Source organism: Cetorhinus maximus, chromosome 11 (genome assembly GCF_964194155.1).
Source record: "Cetorhinus maximus chromosome 11, sCetMax3.hap1.1, whole genome shotgun sequence".
Lineage (NCBI taxonomy): Eukaryota > Metazoa > Chordata > Chondrichthyes > Lamniformes > Cetorhinidae > Cetorhinus > Cetorhinus maximus.
The window spans coordinates 117,111,297-117,128,008 of NC_135889.1; the positions used below are offsets into that span (position 1 = coordinate 117,111,297).

At 46.5% G+C, this 16,712-nt stretch overlaps 1 protein-coding gene across 1 annotated transcript in view; it reads right to left on the bottom strand.

The window, feature by feature from the left end:
* The window catches only part of adcy5 (adenylate cyclase 5), a 360,956-nt gene that overhangs the window by 26,933 nt on the left and 317,311 nt on the right, over positions 1–16,712 (bottom strand). The window contains exon 13 of the mRNA XM_078551313.1: positions 10,936–11,111. Coding sequence (XP_078407439.1) covers positions 10,936–11,111 — 176 coding nt within the window. The remainder of the gene's footprint in view (positions 1–10,935; positions 11,112–16,712) is intronic.

A 16,712-nucleotide genomic window follows, 5' to 3' on the forward strand; every position in this document is an offset into this window, starting at 1 on the left:
AGTTTGCTAGTTCACAAATTGGCTGCTGTGTTTTCCACATTGCAATGGTGACTTCACTTTAAAAATACCTCTTTGGCTGTAACGCTCTCCTGAAGCATGGAATGTGAATGCAAGCCTTTTTTTTGTAAAGGCAGCTAAACCCGTGTCGAGGCTCAAAGACAAATTCGCCCCAAGTAATTCCTGGTGGGGACCCTTGCTCATTCTGCCCAAAAACCTTCACTAATTTTCCCCGTCAAGGACTGGACTGTCCTGCTGGGGAGTTCCAGAATATGCCTGTGTTTATTTTCCTCTTACAGTGGCCGCTGGAACAGAACTTCCCACTTTAACAGTGGGGGAGATTTCTGTACGAGCCATCATTCACGAGCTAATTTGACATTACAAAAGGCAGCAAGGAGGCAGACACCAATAACTGCACTTGATTACCATTCATGAATTATGGGGCCAATTCAGACCTACACAATTCACGTTTATATTTTACTCCAAAGGCCCATTTTGATTCTACTCATTAATCAGCCACTGTTTGCAACGTTCCCTTCTGTTGCATTAGTATTTCACTTCGTCAAACAACTTTGTGATATCCTACAAGCAAGAAATGTTAGGATATTATAGGATGTAAAATCAATCAGAAAGCACATGTGTTCATGTTCAAATGTCAACGGGGATTTCAGTAAAATGTGTAAAGTAAATATTTGGGTTGGGCAAATGCACTGCTCGGGATAGCATTGGTTGATTGATCATAGTTTTTAAAAAATTATTAATTCATGGGATGTGGGCTTTGCTGTCTGGGCCAGCATTTATTGCCCATCCCCAGTTGCCCTTGAGGAGGTGGTGGTGAGCTGCCTTCTTGAACTGCTGCAGTCCATGTGGTGTAGGTGCACCCACAGTGCTGTTAGGAAGGGAGTTCCAGGATTTTGACCCAGCGACAGTGAAGGAACGGCGATATATTTCCAAGTCAGGGTGGTGAGTGACTTGGAGGGGAACTTGCAGGTGGTGGTGTTCCTACCGATCTGCTGCCCTTGTCCTTCTAGATGCTAGTGGTCATGGGTTTGGAAGGTGCTGTTGAAGGAGCCTTGGTGAATTCCTGCAGTGCACCTTGTAGATGGTATAGACTGCTGCTATTGTGCATCGGTGGCGGAGGGAGTGAATGTTTATGGATGTGGTGCCAATCAAGCGGACTGCTTTGTCCTGGATGGTGTCCAGCTTCTTCAGTGTTGTAGGAGCTGCACTCATCCAGGCAAGTGGGGAGTATTCCATCATACTCCTGACTTGTGCCTTGTGGACAGGCTTTGGGGAGTCAAGAGGTGAGTTCCTCATCGCACGATTCCTAGCCTCTACCCTGTTCTTGTAGCCACAGTATTCATATGACTAGTCCAGTTCAGTTTCTGGTCAATGGTAACCCCCAGGATGTTGATAGTGTGGGATTCAGTGATGGTAATGTCATTGAACATCAAGAGGCGATGGTTGGATTCTTTCTTGTTGGAAATGGTCATTGCCTGACACTTATGTGGCACGAATGTTACTTGCCACTTGTCAGCCCAAGCCTGGATATTGTCCAGGTCTTGCTGCATTTGGACATGGACTGCTTCAGTATCTGAGGAGTCGCGAATGGTGCTGAACATTGTGCAATCATCAGCGAACATCCCCACTTCTGACCTTGTGATGGAAGGAAGGTCATTAATGAAGCAGCTGAAGATGGTTGGGCCAAGGACACTACCCTGAGGAACTCCTGCAGTGATGTCCTGGAGCTGAGATGACTAACCTCCAACAACCACACCCATCTTCCCTTGTGCTAGGTATGCCGCCAAGCAGCAGAGAGATTTCCCCCTGATTGCCATTGACTCCAGTTTTGCTAGGGCTCCATGATGCCACACTCGGTCAAATGCTGCCTTGATGTCAAGGGCAGTCACTCTCACCTCACCTCGGGATTTCAGCTCTTTTGTCCATGTTTGAACCAAGGCTGTAATGAGGTCAGGAGCTTAGTGGCCCTGGCGGAACATAAACTGTGCATCAGTGAGCAGGTTATTGCTAAGCAAGTGCCGCTTGATAGCATTGTTGATGATCCCTTCCACTACTTTACTGATGATCAAGAGTAGACTGATGGGGCGGTAATTGGCCGGGTTGGATTTGTCCTGCTTTTTGTGTACAGAACATACCTGGGCAATTTTCCACATGGCTGGGTAGATGCCAGTGTTGTAGCTGTACTGGAACAGCTTGGCTAGGGGTACCGTAAGTTCTGGAGCACAAGTCTTCAGTACTATTGCAGGAATATTGTCAAGACCCAGAGCCTTTGCAGTATCCAGTGCTTTCAGCTGTTTCTGATATCAAGTGAAGTGAATTGAATTGGCTGAAGACTGACATCTATGATGCTGGGGACCTCCAGAGGAGGCCAAGATGGATCATCCACTCGGCACTTCTGGCTGAAGATTGTTGCGAATGCTTCAGCCTTATCTTTTGCACTGCTATGCTGGGCTCCTCCATCATTGAGGATGGGGATATTTGTGGAGCTTCCTCCTACAGTGAATTGTTTAATTGTCCACCACCATTCACAACTGAAGAGCTTAGATCTGATCCGTTGGTTGTGGAGTTGCTTAGCTCTGTCTATCACTTGCTGCTTATGCTGTTTGGCACGCAAGTAGTCCTGTGTTATAGCTTCACCAGGTTGATACCTCATTTTTAGGTATGCCTGGTGCTGCTCCTGGCATGCCCTCCTGCACTCTTCATTGAACCAGGGTTGATCCTCTGGCTTGATAGTAAGGGTAGAGTGGGGGATATGCTGGGCCATGAGGTTACAGATTGTGTTTGAGTACAATTCTGCTGCTGCTGATGAACCACAGCGCCTCATGGATGCCCAGTCCTGAGTTGCTAGATCTGTTCAAAATCTATCCTATTTAGCACAGTGGTAGTGCCACACAACACGATGGAGGGTATCCTCAATGTGAAGGCGGGACTTCGTCTCCACAATGACTGTACGGTAGTTACTCCTACCGATACTGTCATGAACAGATGTATCTGCGGCAGGCAAGTTGGTGAGGATGAGGTCAAGTATGTTTTTCCCTCTTGTTGGTTCCCTCACCACCTGCCACAGGCCCAGTCTAGCAGCTATGTCATTTAGGACTCGGCCAGCTCGGTCAGTAGTGGTGCTACTGAGCCACTCTTGGTGATGGACATTGAAGTCCCCCACCCAGAGAACATTCTGCACCCTTGCCATCCTCAGTGCTTCCTCCAAGTGACGTTCAACATGGAGGAGCACTGATTCATCAGCTGAGGGTGGGCAGTACATGGTAATCAGCAGGAGGTTTCCTTGCCCATGTTTGACCTGTGCCATGAGACCTCGTGGGGTCCGGAGTCGATGTGGAGGACTCCCAGGGCAACTCCCTCCCGACTGTATACCACTGTGCCGCCACCTCTGCTTGGTCTGTCCTGCCAGTGGGACAGGGCATACCCAGGGATGGTGATGGTGTTGTCTGGTACATTATCTGTAAGGTATGGTTCCGTGAGGATGACTATGTCAGGCTGTTGCTTGACTAGTCTGTGAGACAGCTCTCCCAATTTCGGCACTAACCCCCAGATGTTAGTCAGGAGGACTTTGCAGGGTCGACAGGGCTGTGATTGCCATTGTCGTTTCTGGTGTTACTGGTTATTTGAGTAAAACAGAACCATAATCTTCCTGGTCCTTTTGATTATAATCAGAACATGACATTCAAAAACCCATAATATATTTGAAATGTTGAAGCTAAGGTTAATTGTTTGACTTGAGCATCATACAAACTTATGCATGTGAGCCAGTGATACTGGGAGGTGCCAGAACATGGTCCTTACAACACGTTATTGGGTTGAACTTTAACCCTTTCACCCTTTGTAATGTAACCTTGCAACATTGGATGAAAGACAAAAGAAGATATTTTCTTCATGGCAATAATTTAGGAGCTGTGATGTTGCAAAGGAATTTGCATGTCCAGGTACACATATCACTAAAAACTAGTGTAAAACTATGAAAAATAATCAAGAAGGCGAATTAAAAAAAAGAAAAGAAAGACCTGCATTTATGTAGTCATTTGTTAGCGCAGAACTGGATTATTGCTGAAAAAAGACATGTTGTCAAAGCTTTTCATCTTGCACCCATCAGGACAATTAGCAAGAATACCAACATTAGATGTGTTTCTGCGATTGGGCAACATTTACTAAACAATCCTGAATGTGCTAAGAATTACACTGATATCCAATTCAAGGTTATCAGTGGGGCTCGCAATGTGGCTCACTTACATGTGCTAGAAGCTACATATATAATGCACAGGGCCCTGTTCTTTGCAGACAGAAAGAACATGTACACACAGTGCAACCTGTTTCAACTAAACACCATTCTCTGTTTCATTCCCCAGGGCAATGCCTTGACCAATCGGAGTCAACCTGCCGGGTGTGAATTTAGACAAAGCTTGGCTGTTAACTGCCAGTCATCAGGTAACTGGTGCATTCTACATGGCAACGCCTTTACCAATCAGAGTCCACTTGCTAATAAACCAGCACTCTCTTCTATTGAAGTATAAATTGTTGTTCCCTTTACATTCTTGCGAACTGTCCTGATGAGTGCAAGACGTAAAGCTTCATCAACATGTGTCTTTTTTCGGCAATATTTGCATTTATATAGTGCTTTTCATGACCACCGGACATTTCAAAGCACTTTACAGCCAATGAAGTATTTTTTGAATTGTAGTCACTGTTCTTATGTAGGAAACATGGCAGCCAATATATGCACAGCAAGCTCCCATAAACGTTCATGTGATAATAACCAGATAATCATTTTTTTTCCGTGATATTGATTGAAGGATAAATATTGGCCAGAATGCCAGGAATAACTCCCTTGGTCTTCCTTGAATTAGTTCCATGGGATCTTTTACATCCGCCCAAGAAGGCAGATGGGGCCTCGGTTTAACGTCTCATCTAAAAGGTGAAGTCACTTCAGACAGTGTAGTGCTCCCTCAGTACTGCATTGGAGTGTCAGCCTTGACTGTTGTGCTCAAGCCCCTGGGTGGGACTTGAACGTTGACTTTGCCTCCAGGGTGTTGGAATATAAAGGTGAGGAATGGTGGTTCTGTTGTACATAGCCTTGGGCAGACCACCGGATGCTGCCTCTGAGTCAGGAGGTTGTATGCTCAAGTTTCCACTCCCGGGACTTGAGCACAAAATCTATGCTGACAAAGCTAGTGCGTTACTGAGGGAGTGCTGCACTGTTAGCGGTGTCATTTTTCCAATGACATGTTAAACCGAGTCCCCATCTGTCCTCTCAGATGGAAGTAAAGAATCCTATGACATTTTTAGAAAAAGAGCATTCACTCTGGTGTCTTGGCCAGTATTTGTCCCTGAACCAACATCACTAAAATTGATGACCTGGTTATTTATTTCATTGCTGTTTGTGGCAGCTTTCTGTGCGCAAATTGGGTGCAGAATTTCCTTCATTGCAACAATAACTGCACTTTGCTTTGAAGGTTGTCCTGTGAGTATGAAAGGCGCTGTGTAGATAAAAGCCCCTTTTACCTATAAAGCTTCTACCAACCTTTACAGGGGAGGTGGTGGCGTGCTGGTATTTTCATTGGACTAGCAATCCAGAGACCCTGGGTAATGCTCTGGGGACTAGGGCTTGAATCCTACCACAGCAGATGGTGGAATATGAATGCAATCACTAAAAAAAAAAGTCTGAAATTGAAAGTTTAGTGATGACCATGAAACCACTGTCACAAAAACCCATCTGGTTCACTGATGTCCTTTAGGGAAGGAAATCTGCCATCGGGTCTGGCCTACATGTGACTCCAGACCCACAGCAATACGGTTGACTCTGAAATGGCCTAGCAAGAGTTGCATCAAACTGCTACAAAGGAAATAAGGAATGGAACCTGACATCGATGTAGGCACCAGAAACAACAATGCAGCACTGTGGGTGTACCTACACCACATGGACTGCAACGGTTCAAGAAGGCAGCTCACCACCACCTTCTCAAGGGTAATTAGGGATGGGTAATAAATGCTGGCCTAGCCAGTTATGCTCACCTCCCATGGATAGATAAAAAAAAACAATTCTTATTAAAAGATTGATCTTTGGGGACAATGCTGATGGATGAAGTGTTTTCAAAAAGTATGTCGACTACCTGTCTTTCTTCAAGCGTTTCTGTTACACCTGTCATGAGCTGTTTATCGGGCAGTGTTGGCTGAAGAAGGACTCATGACAAGGATACTGGAAAAACTCCCTGCTCTTCACGTGATGGTTCCAGGGATCTACGACATCCACTGGAGACGCAGAAAGGGCCTTGGTTTTTACCAAGTGTACAGAGGAGATGACTCAGTTCAGGAACAATCTGCCCACTTAGCGAGACAGCTGTAAGGAAGCTAGAAAATGCTGACCATACACAGTAGGTTTATTGCTATGTGTCAACAGAAAGTATTGACATCTGGCACATTAAACTGCCTTCACTCATTCTAGATGCTGATACATCAGTGTTTGCGGCTTGCATGTCACATTGGCAAATTTCTTTTTGAATTTAAGAAACCTTACAGCTCTCATAAGTTAAACATAAAACCAATGGTCTTGCAATTACTCCCTGTCCCTCCAGCTATCTTTATATTATTGCACTAGATCTGCTGATCTTCCAACTCATCCCTTATTCATACCTTAGTCATATTTTGTTACTATTTTACATAACCTTAGGTTGGAGTCGGCGAGGGGACTCAGAAGTTAATCTAGGAAACAAATGGTTAACAGCCTGGATGAGTGCAGCTCCAACAACACTCAAGAAGCTCGACACCATCCAGGGCAAAGCAGCCCGTTTGATTGGCACCCCATCCACCACCTTAAAGATTCACTCCCTCCACCAACGACACACAGTGGTATCAATATGTGCCATCTACGAGATGCACTGCAGCAACTCACCAAGGCTCCTTAGGCAGCACCTTCCAAACCCATGGCCTCTACCACCTGGAAGGACAAGGGCAGCAGATTCATGGGAACACCACCGCCTGCAAGTTCGCCCCCAAGTCACTCATCATCCTGACTTGGAACTATATCGGTGTACCTTCACTGTCGCTGGATCAAAATCCTGGAACTCCCTTCCTAACAACACTGTGGGTGTACCTACACCACATGGACTGCAGTGGTTCAAGCAGGCAGCTCATCACCACCTTCTCAAGGGCAATTAGGGGTGGAAAGCAAATGCTGGCCTTGTCAATGATGCTCATATGCCACGGAAGAATAAAAAAATACCCCATAACGCTAACATAAGAAAAGCTAAGAGTTTCTAGGAACAGGAAAAGCCATTATACGTAAAACCAATCTGTCCATTTTTTCTAGATTAAGCCCCACTTGGAGAAAGGAAGAACTTGTATTTATAAAGCTTCTTACTGGACTTCAGGATGTCCCAAAGTGCTTTACAGTCAATGCAGTAGTTTTGGCATGTGGTCAATGTTGCTGTGTAGGAAACACAGCAACCAATTTTCACAAAGCAAGACCCCACAAACAGCAATGTGATAATGACTAAGTAATCTGTTTTAAGTATTAGTTGGGGAATATATATTGGCCAGGAAGCTAGGGAGAGCATCCGGCTCTTCCCTGAAATAATGCCATGGGATCTTTTGCGTCCACCTAAGAGGGTGGACAGGATTTAACCCTTAACCTCTGAAAGACGGCACCTCCAACCGTGCAGCTGTCTCTCTGTACTGCACTAGGGCTGCCTTCCTAGATAATGTGTTCAAGTCATGTGGCGGGGTGGAGGATGTCCAGTATACACAATACATTACGACACTGGTAGATACATTTATAAAGAATGTCACTGCATATAACACAAAGGAAATATTCCCCTTGCCCCTCAATACCCCCTCTCCAGAAATGAATTCAACTGTGCCATTAATTTATTCATTGGGTTTTTTTTTAAAGGCTTTCCTTAGTAGCATATCCAACTCTTATCATCTGTCAGGCATAAAGGCTATTCTGTCAATTGGACTACTTCACACTTCTAACATTATTTTCAAACTGCCATGTTCTTGCCCAATCACTTAAGCTGTCTATACAGCACAGAAGGAGGCCATTTGGCCCATCGAGCCTGTGGCAGGTCTTTGAAAGAACTATCCAACTCGTCCTGTCCCCCTACTCTTTCTCCACAGCCCTGCCGAATCTTTTGTTTCAAGTATTTATCCAATTCCCTTTTGAAAGTTGTTATTGAATCTGCTTCCACCATCTCTTCAGGCAGTAGGGAGGTTCTGCTGGAACTATATAAAACATTAGTTCGACCCCAATGTGAGTACTATGTGCAATTCTGGTCACCTCATTACAGAAAGAGTGTAATTGTACTAGAGAGGGTACAGAGGAGATTTACGTGGACTTTGCCAGGACTGGAAAATTGCAGCTATGAGGAGAGGTTGGACAGGCTGGGGCTGTTCTCCTTGGAACAGAGGAGGCTGAGGGGAGATTTGATTGAGATCTACAAAATTGTGAGGGGCCTGGATGGAGTGGATGGGAAGGGCCTATTTACTTTAGCAGACAGGTCAGTGACTAGGGGAGACGAGGAAAAGTCTTTTCACCCAGAGGGTTGTAGGGGTCTGGAACTCACTCTGAAAAGGTAGTAGAGGCAAAAACCCTCAACTTATTTAAAAGGTGATCTAGATATGCACCTCAAGTGCTGTAACCTGCAGGACTACAGACCGAAAGCTGGAAAATGGGACTAGGCTGGATGGCTCGTTTTTTTGGTCAGCGCAGACACGATGGGCCAAGTGGCCTCTTTCTGTGCTGTAAACTTTCTATGATTCTACATTTCAGATCGTAACAATTCCCTGCATAAAAACATTCTCCTAATCTCCCCTTTGGTTATTTTATCAATTATCTTAAGAATGTTCTCTGGTCACCATCTCTCCTGCCACTGAAAACAGTTTCTCCTTATTTAATTTATCCAAAAAAAAATTCAACAGCTGGAGCCCAACACTCATCCCTCATTCAACTGAAACCCAACCCCCATCCCTCACTCAACAGCTGAGACCCAACCCCCATCCCTCACTCAACAGCTGAGACCCAACCCCCATCCCTCACTCAACAGCTGAGACCCAACCCCCATCCCTCACTCAACAGCTGAGACCCAACCCCCATCCCTCACTCAACAGCTGAGATCCAACCCCCATCCCTCACTCAACAGCTGAGACCCAACCCCCATCCCTCACTCAACAGCTGAGACCCAACCCCCATCCCTCACTCAACAGCTGAGACCCAACCCCCATCCCTCACTCAACAGCTGAGATCCAACCCCCATCCCTCACTCAACAGCTGAGACCCAACCCCCATCCCTCACTCAACAGCTGAGACCCAACCCCCATCCCTCACTCAAGAGCTGAAACCCAACCCCCATCCCTCACTCAACAGCTGGAGCCAAACCCCCATCCCTCACTCAACAGCTGGAGCCAAACCCCCATCCCTCACTCAACAGCTGGAGCCAAACCCCCATCCCTCACTCAACAGCTGGAGCCAAACCCCCATCCCTCACTCAACAGCTGGAGCCAAACCCCCATCCCTCACTCAATAACTGAGGCCCAACCCCCATCCCTCATTCAATAGCTGAAGCCCAACCTCCATCCCTCACTCAACAGCTGGAGCCCAACCTCCATCCCTCACTCAACAGCTGAAACCCAACCCCCATCCCTCACTCAACAGCTGGAGCCCAACCCCCATCCCTCACTCAACAGCTGAAGCCCAACCCCCATCCCTCACTCAACAGCTGAAGCCCAACCCCATCCCTCACTCAACAACTGAAACCCAACCCCCATCCCTCACTCAACAGCTGGAGCCCAACCCCCATCCCTCACTCAACAGCTGAAACCCATCCCCATCCCTCACTCAACAGCTGGAACCCAACCCCCATCCCTCACTCAACAGCTGAAGCCCAACCCCCATCCCTCACTCAACAGCTGAAGCCCAACCCCCATCCCTCACTCAACAACTGAAACCCAACCCCCATCCCTCACTCAACAGCTGAAACCCAACCCTCATCCCTCACTCAACAGCTGAAACCCAACCTCATCCCTCACTCAACAGCTGGAGCCCAACGCCCATCCCTCACTCAACAGCTGGAACCCAACCCCCATTCCTCACTCAACAGCTGAAGCCCAACTACCCGCGCTTCCCAGCTCACTGACTCTCACACCCCACCCGCACCCCACACACAAATTTTCACTCTAGGGTCATGCAAAGTCTGGTGCGTTAAAATGCGGTCACACTGGGAAATAGTTTGGCAAGCACTGCACTGCATTAAGGGCTAAGACTGGTAAATAGTGAGTAACTATATCTGCTGGTTGGGGAGTCCTGGGCTAAGGGTCAGAGTCTAAAAGGTAGCGACAGACATTGCAGGGGAGACGGTCACACAAAGGAAGGTGGAAATTTTTTATTAGCCAAAGGTATTAAAGGATATGGGGCAAAGGCGGGTACATGGAGTTTGGGCACGGATCGGCCATGATCTCATTGAATGCCAGAGCAGGCTCAAGGGGCTCAATGGCCTCCTCCTGTTCCAATGGTCCAATGTATCATTAAAGTAGATGTCTTCTGCACCCTCTCCAAGGTTTTGATATCCTTCCTAAAGGCTTAAGGAACCAAGGCAGGTAGATGGAGTGCAGACTTACCAGAGTGGAGCCATTATCTGATTGAGTGGCGGAACTGCCTCGAGTTGCTGAACGATCTCCTCCCTTTCCTGTGCCAATACAGTGTGGCGCACAAAAACTGGACACCTTGCTGAAGCCTGACCAGTGATTCATAAAGGTTTACTTACAACAAACCTTGCTTGTATACTCTATGACTGTATGTATAAAGTCAAGGGTCGCATGAGCTTCCTTTCAAACAGCTTCGTCAACTCGTCTTGCATCTACTGGAACGTGGCATAGCAAAATAAAGGAGAGGATTTGTAACCGGCTACTTACAGACTGTTGGCGGTGACTAGTAGGTCCGCATTGTCGAAAAGGGTGACCCCGGGCACCTCCATCATTATGATGTAAACCAACTCAATGACCAACATGAGGACCAGCTTCCCAATGCTGCTGATCTGCAGGAACACAGCGCAGGCCAGCAAACTCAGCAACACGCAACAGGTAAAGTACTGTCCAAAAGGAGGGAGACAAAGGGATTCATTAGAACAGATCTCTCTCAGCAAAGAGGGAATCATTTATTGCTCACTACCATGCCAAATTGTACTGTTACCGTCCACGACTGCTATCCTCCCCCCAAGCACCAGCAATATTAATAATAATAAATGATATTATTTCTACTGATGTCGTACTTTACGGTCAAAACGTTTAAAAGCACTTCACAGACGGAGTTCCACAAGCGTCATTAATATAAGTACAGACAGGAGAGGACATTGATCTCAACCTGATTTTCCCCAAATCTGGCATCCCACTGCCCTGCGACTGATTAACCATAAGATTATAAGAAATAGGAGCAGGAGTAGGCCATTCGGCCCGTTGAGCCTGCTTCATCATTCAATAAGATCATGAGTGATCTGATTGTGGTCTTCACTCCATCTGGAGTATTGGGTACAGTTTTGGTCTCTTATCTAAGGAAGGATACACTTGCCGTAGAGGGAGTGCAGTGAAGGTTCACCAAACTGATCCCTGGGATGGTGGGCTTGTCCCTAGGAGGACTGAGTTCACTGGACCTGTATTCTCTGGAGTTTAGAAGAATGAGAGGTGATCTCATTGAAACTTACAAAATTCTTACAGGGGGTGACAGGGTAGATGCAGGAAGGGTATTTCCCTTGGCTGGTGGGGGGAGGGGGGTGGTGGAGGGTGCTGGGGTCTAGAACTAGGGGACACAGTCTCAGAATAAGGGGTAAGCCATTTAGGGCTGAGATGAGGATGAATTTCTTCACTCACGGGGTAATGAATCTTTGGGATTCTCTACCCCAGAGGGCTGTGGAGGATCAGTCATTGAGTATGTTCAAGACTGAGATCGATAGATTTCTAGATAACAAAGACATCAACGGATATGGGGATAATGTGGGAAATGACATTGAGGTAGAAGATCAGTCATGATCTAATTGAATGGCAGAGCAGGCTCGAGGGGCTGAATGGCCTACTCCTGTTCCTATTTCCTATGTTTCAATGTTCCACTTTACTGCCTGCACCCCCAGAATCCTTGCTAATCAAAAGATCCAGAGGTTCAGGGGTAAAATTTGACACAGGACTGAGATGCCAAACCATTAGTTCTGCCAGTGGTGAGGACATGTCCCATAGTCAGTTGTATCGAGGAGCTGAATATTGGGTGGGGTGGGGAATGGCTGACCGGTGAGATGCCGCCTACTTTGTGCCTCCTTCCACGTCCAATTTCACCTCCTCAGTCTCCATAATCCCACCCACTCCATGTACTAATCTCACAGTTTGGGTGGGATTTTCCAGTCCCGCCTTCCGCCGGGAAATTCCGGTCCTGTCAATGGACTTTTGGCTGGGCCGCCGAATCTCTCCCGGCGGGTCCCGCCACGATGAGGCTGGAACCATCCCGGCCTTTGGATGAAGAAACACTTTCTGACATCAATCCTAAGCTTGCCTTTCACCAGTTGGACCCGTGCACCCCTATCTGGGTTTAAACTGAATCAGTGTTCCTTCCTTCCCAAATTAGTTCCTCATGCACGCCTACAAGCCCCATTCCAACCATTCAATGCCCCCACCCCTCCCCTACCCTGATAGCCTCCATTCATGCCCTGTCCTTTTTATTGAAGAGCCCTCGTTCATTTTCATTTATCCATTCACGGGGTCGGGTGGATGTTTCCTCTTGTGGGGGAGACTAGAGCTAGGAGACACAGTTTAAGCATAAGACAGAGATGAGGAGAAATTTTTCTTTCTTTCAGAGGGTCGTGAGTCTGTGAGATTCTCTTCCCCAGAAAGCATTGAATTTATCCAAGGCTGACATAGTTTTTTGATAGACAAGGGAGTCAAGGGAATATGGGAAGGTGCAGACAGGAAAGCAGAATTGAGACTACAACCAGATCAGCCAATATCTTATCGAATGGAGGAGCCGAGTTGAAGGGCCGAATGGCCTACTCCTGCTCCAAAGTCCTATGTTCTTAGTGAGCATTGTTGGCAAGGCCAGCATTTGTTGCCCATCCCTAGTTGCCCTTAAGAAGGTGGTGGTGAGCTGTATTCTTGAACCGCTGCAGTCCATGTGTGTAGGTACACCCACAGTGCTGTTAGGAAGGGAGTTCCAGGATTTTGACCCAGGGATAGGGTTGCCAACTTCCAGGATTGGCCTGGAGTCTCCAGGAATTGAAGACCAATCTCCAGGACACTGCTGTGAGCAACCCCAGAGAAAAATCATCGGGACATTAAAAAAGATTGTTTATTTTTGTCACTTTCTTTCAGCATTTCTCTTTACCAGATATAAAAATATTGAAGGTGGGGGGAAAAAAAGACTGTTTGTCTGACAGTCAAGTATCGTGAGTCTTCTTGCTTTCCAATTGTCATAGGAAGGCAGTGCATCACAAGGATGGAAGTGTTGGCCGACTAAAGGCTGGAGAGCGGGGTGGGGGGGGGGGGGGGGGGGGGGGCGCAAGTCATGTGATGAAACCTCCAGGAATACATTTAATCACAGTTGGCAACCCTACCCATGGACGATGAAGGAATGGTGATGGTCGGGATGGTATGTGTCTGGAGGTGAGTTTACTAACCTAATCCTATAACACACTGCTCTGTTGCCAGGAACCAACATCATCTTTGTCTGCATAAGCAAGGAGTGATAATTGTCATAATTCCCCACTCATCTGTCTGACAGCATCAAAGAAACTTTAAAAATGCAACCCAGTCCCCAAATTAAAATTGAAGTCAATTATTTCATCTTATTATTATGGGTAAACGTTAGTTACTAGGAGTGAAAATTTATTGAAAAATGTGGTAAACATCTGATAGCTTCCACCCACCCAAGGTATGATTGCGCTCATGCTCTTCATCTGACCCTGTCTGAAGTTCAGTTTATGTTATTAACATCTATTTACCTTTAGATAGCACCTTTAATGCGGTAAAAGCATCCCAAGGCAAGTGATGGGAGCTTTATCAATCAAAATTTGACACTGAGCCATGTGATGAGGTATTAGGCCAGGTGACCAAAAGCTTGGTCAAAGCGGTAGGTTTTAATGAGCGTTTTAAAGGAGGTGAGAGAGTTAGAGAGGCGGAGTTCTATTTTAAATTTTAAAAATTCATTTACAGGATGTGGGTGCCGCTGGCTAAGCCAACGTTTATTGCCCATCCCTAATTACCCTTTAGAAGGTGGTGGTGGTGAGCCACCTTCTTGAACTGCTGCAGTCCATGTGGTGTAGGTCCATCCACGGTGCTGTTAGGGAGAGCGTTCCAGGATTTTGACCCAGCGACAATGAAGGAACAGCAATATATTTCCAAATCAGGGTGGTGAATGGCTTGGAGGGGAGCTCCTAGGTGGTGGTGTTCCCATCTATCTGCTCCCCTTGTCCTTCTAGATGGTAGGGGTCATGGGTTTGGAAGACGCTGCCTAAGGAGCCTTGGTGAAACTTTCAGAGATCAGAGCCCAGGTAGAAGCCGGCAAGGTCGCCAATGGTGGAGAGATTAAAATGGAGGGATGTGCAAGGACCCAGAAATGTGAAGCAAAGAGATCTCAGAGCGTTATAGGACTGGAGGAGGATACACAAATAGGGAGGGCTGAGGCCATGGAGGGTTTTGAAATCAAGAATCAGAATGATAAAACTGAAACATTGCCAGACCGGGAGGCAATGTAGGGCAGTGAGCTCAGGGGTGATGGATGAACAGGACTTGACGCAAGTTAGGATACGGGTAGCTGAGTTTCAGATGAGCTCACGTTTAGGAAGGGTGGAAGGTGACTGAACAATTGACCGGAAAATGTCCCCTGATTTGTCAGTTGTAAAGCAATTGTAAGACACAAAATCGCTGGAAACACTCAGCAGAGCAGCCAGTTCCTGGAGGGAAGAAGAAACAGGCTGATTATCTGTGTGCAGACCCAAAACTGTGACAAGAGAGGCAGAGTGACACGTTAACACTCTCAGAACAAGGGAAGGAAAAGATATATGTAGAAATGTGGGTGGAATGTTGTAACAGATCATCTCAGTCAAATAATGGATAAAAACAGAAAGACATTAAAGAGATAAATGGGGGCGCAGATGGCTAAGCGAGCGAGAGGCTTGGGGTAATGCGAGAAAATGGAAGACAACCTGGGGAATAAGGTGTGAGATTAAAACCAAAAATTATGCTCTCTTTCAAAGTGTTGAGTTGAATTAGTCTATCAGCACGTTGCAGGTCAGGAACATGGGGTGTAAAATTTTAAGATCCCCCACCAGTGGGTTTGAAGGCAGTGGTGGGAGGGAATACTTGTAAAATGCAGCATGTGGCCAGTGTCATGAAGCTATTAATGTATATAATATTATTGGAAAATATTTTTCTTTAAAAATAGAGGTTTAGTCTGTGGGTGTGTCTTAACTGGATTAAAGCCAGCTAGCCTGGGTGCTTTGGTGTGTACTAGTTTTGAGATGTAAACAGAGAGGTAGAGTGCATTTGCATTTTTTAAATAGAGCATTCAAGAAGTGGGGTGAATTCTGGCACCTAGCTAGCAGAGACCAAGCAATATGTTTATATTACTAACAAAATCGGTACTATGAAAAGGGTTTTATTGTTAGAGAGGTGGAGTTCAAAGTGGCTGGTGATACAATGAGAATTTACATTCAATGGGTTGTGCTAGGTATAACAAGACAACCATTTTGTGGGTGTAGGGCAGAGGCAATGTGAGATCAAAAGCAGCTGCAAGCCTCCAACTGTCTCCACAGGAACCAAAGGGAAAGGATCTTATTTTGAATTCGTCAGGTGAAAATGCCTTGCCTGGTGTTTGGTTAAGTCTATGGGTTGCTGTTGCCTTAATGCAGATTAGTTTGGGAATTTGTTAAAAGTTATGACCGTAGTAATTTGTAGCCATGTCTATATATTTGTGTAAGTTAATAAAATGTTTCATTTAGCTTAATATAAACCTCTTGAGAACTGGTGGTCTGATTCCTGAATTTAGAGCTGCATCTCAAACATAACACTTAAAATTATAGGTTATGACAGTTGCTTAAAGTTGCCCTCCGGGATTTTTAAAAAGTAACTCAGCTTTACCAACTACTTAGTCATAACAGCCAGCCTACGACCTACCTGCCTGCCACTAACCAATTAATGGCCACTTAAATGCCTCAACCCCACCCTCCCAGCCGCTATATTACCCGCAGCAGAGGGAGGTCCAGTTGGGTAACTGCAGGCTGGTGTGGGGGGGGGGAATGAACCTACTTTGTATCTATTGGAGGCACCCCCAACACTCCCCCCCCCAACCTCACAAGGTCATACCCCCCTTTAACTCTCCCATCCCCATCCTTTCAAACCCAGACCCCCATCCCTCTCAAGCCCCCCTGGCTGGAGCCTGCCAGTCCAGCCCTGCCAATACCCCGGATACACCTACAGTCCAGCCTCCATTAGATCCTCTTCTTCGGTGACTGGCAGTGGTCCCAGCAGTGGCTGCCAACCATTCGGATTGGCCGGCAACTCTCTAAGGCAGGGCTTCCACCATTCAGCCTCCTGTGCCTGCTCCACCTTTCAATTAGATCATAACCGATCTGTAACTCCACCCTATTTACCCAGAGCTCCATGTCCCAGGATGTCCTTCTCCAATAAAAATCTATCGGTCTCAGTCTCGAAAGGCC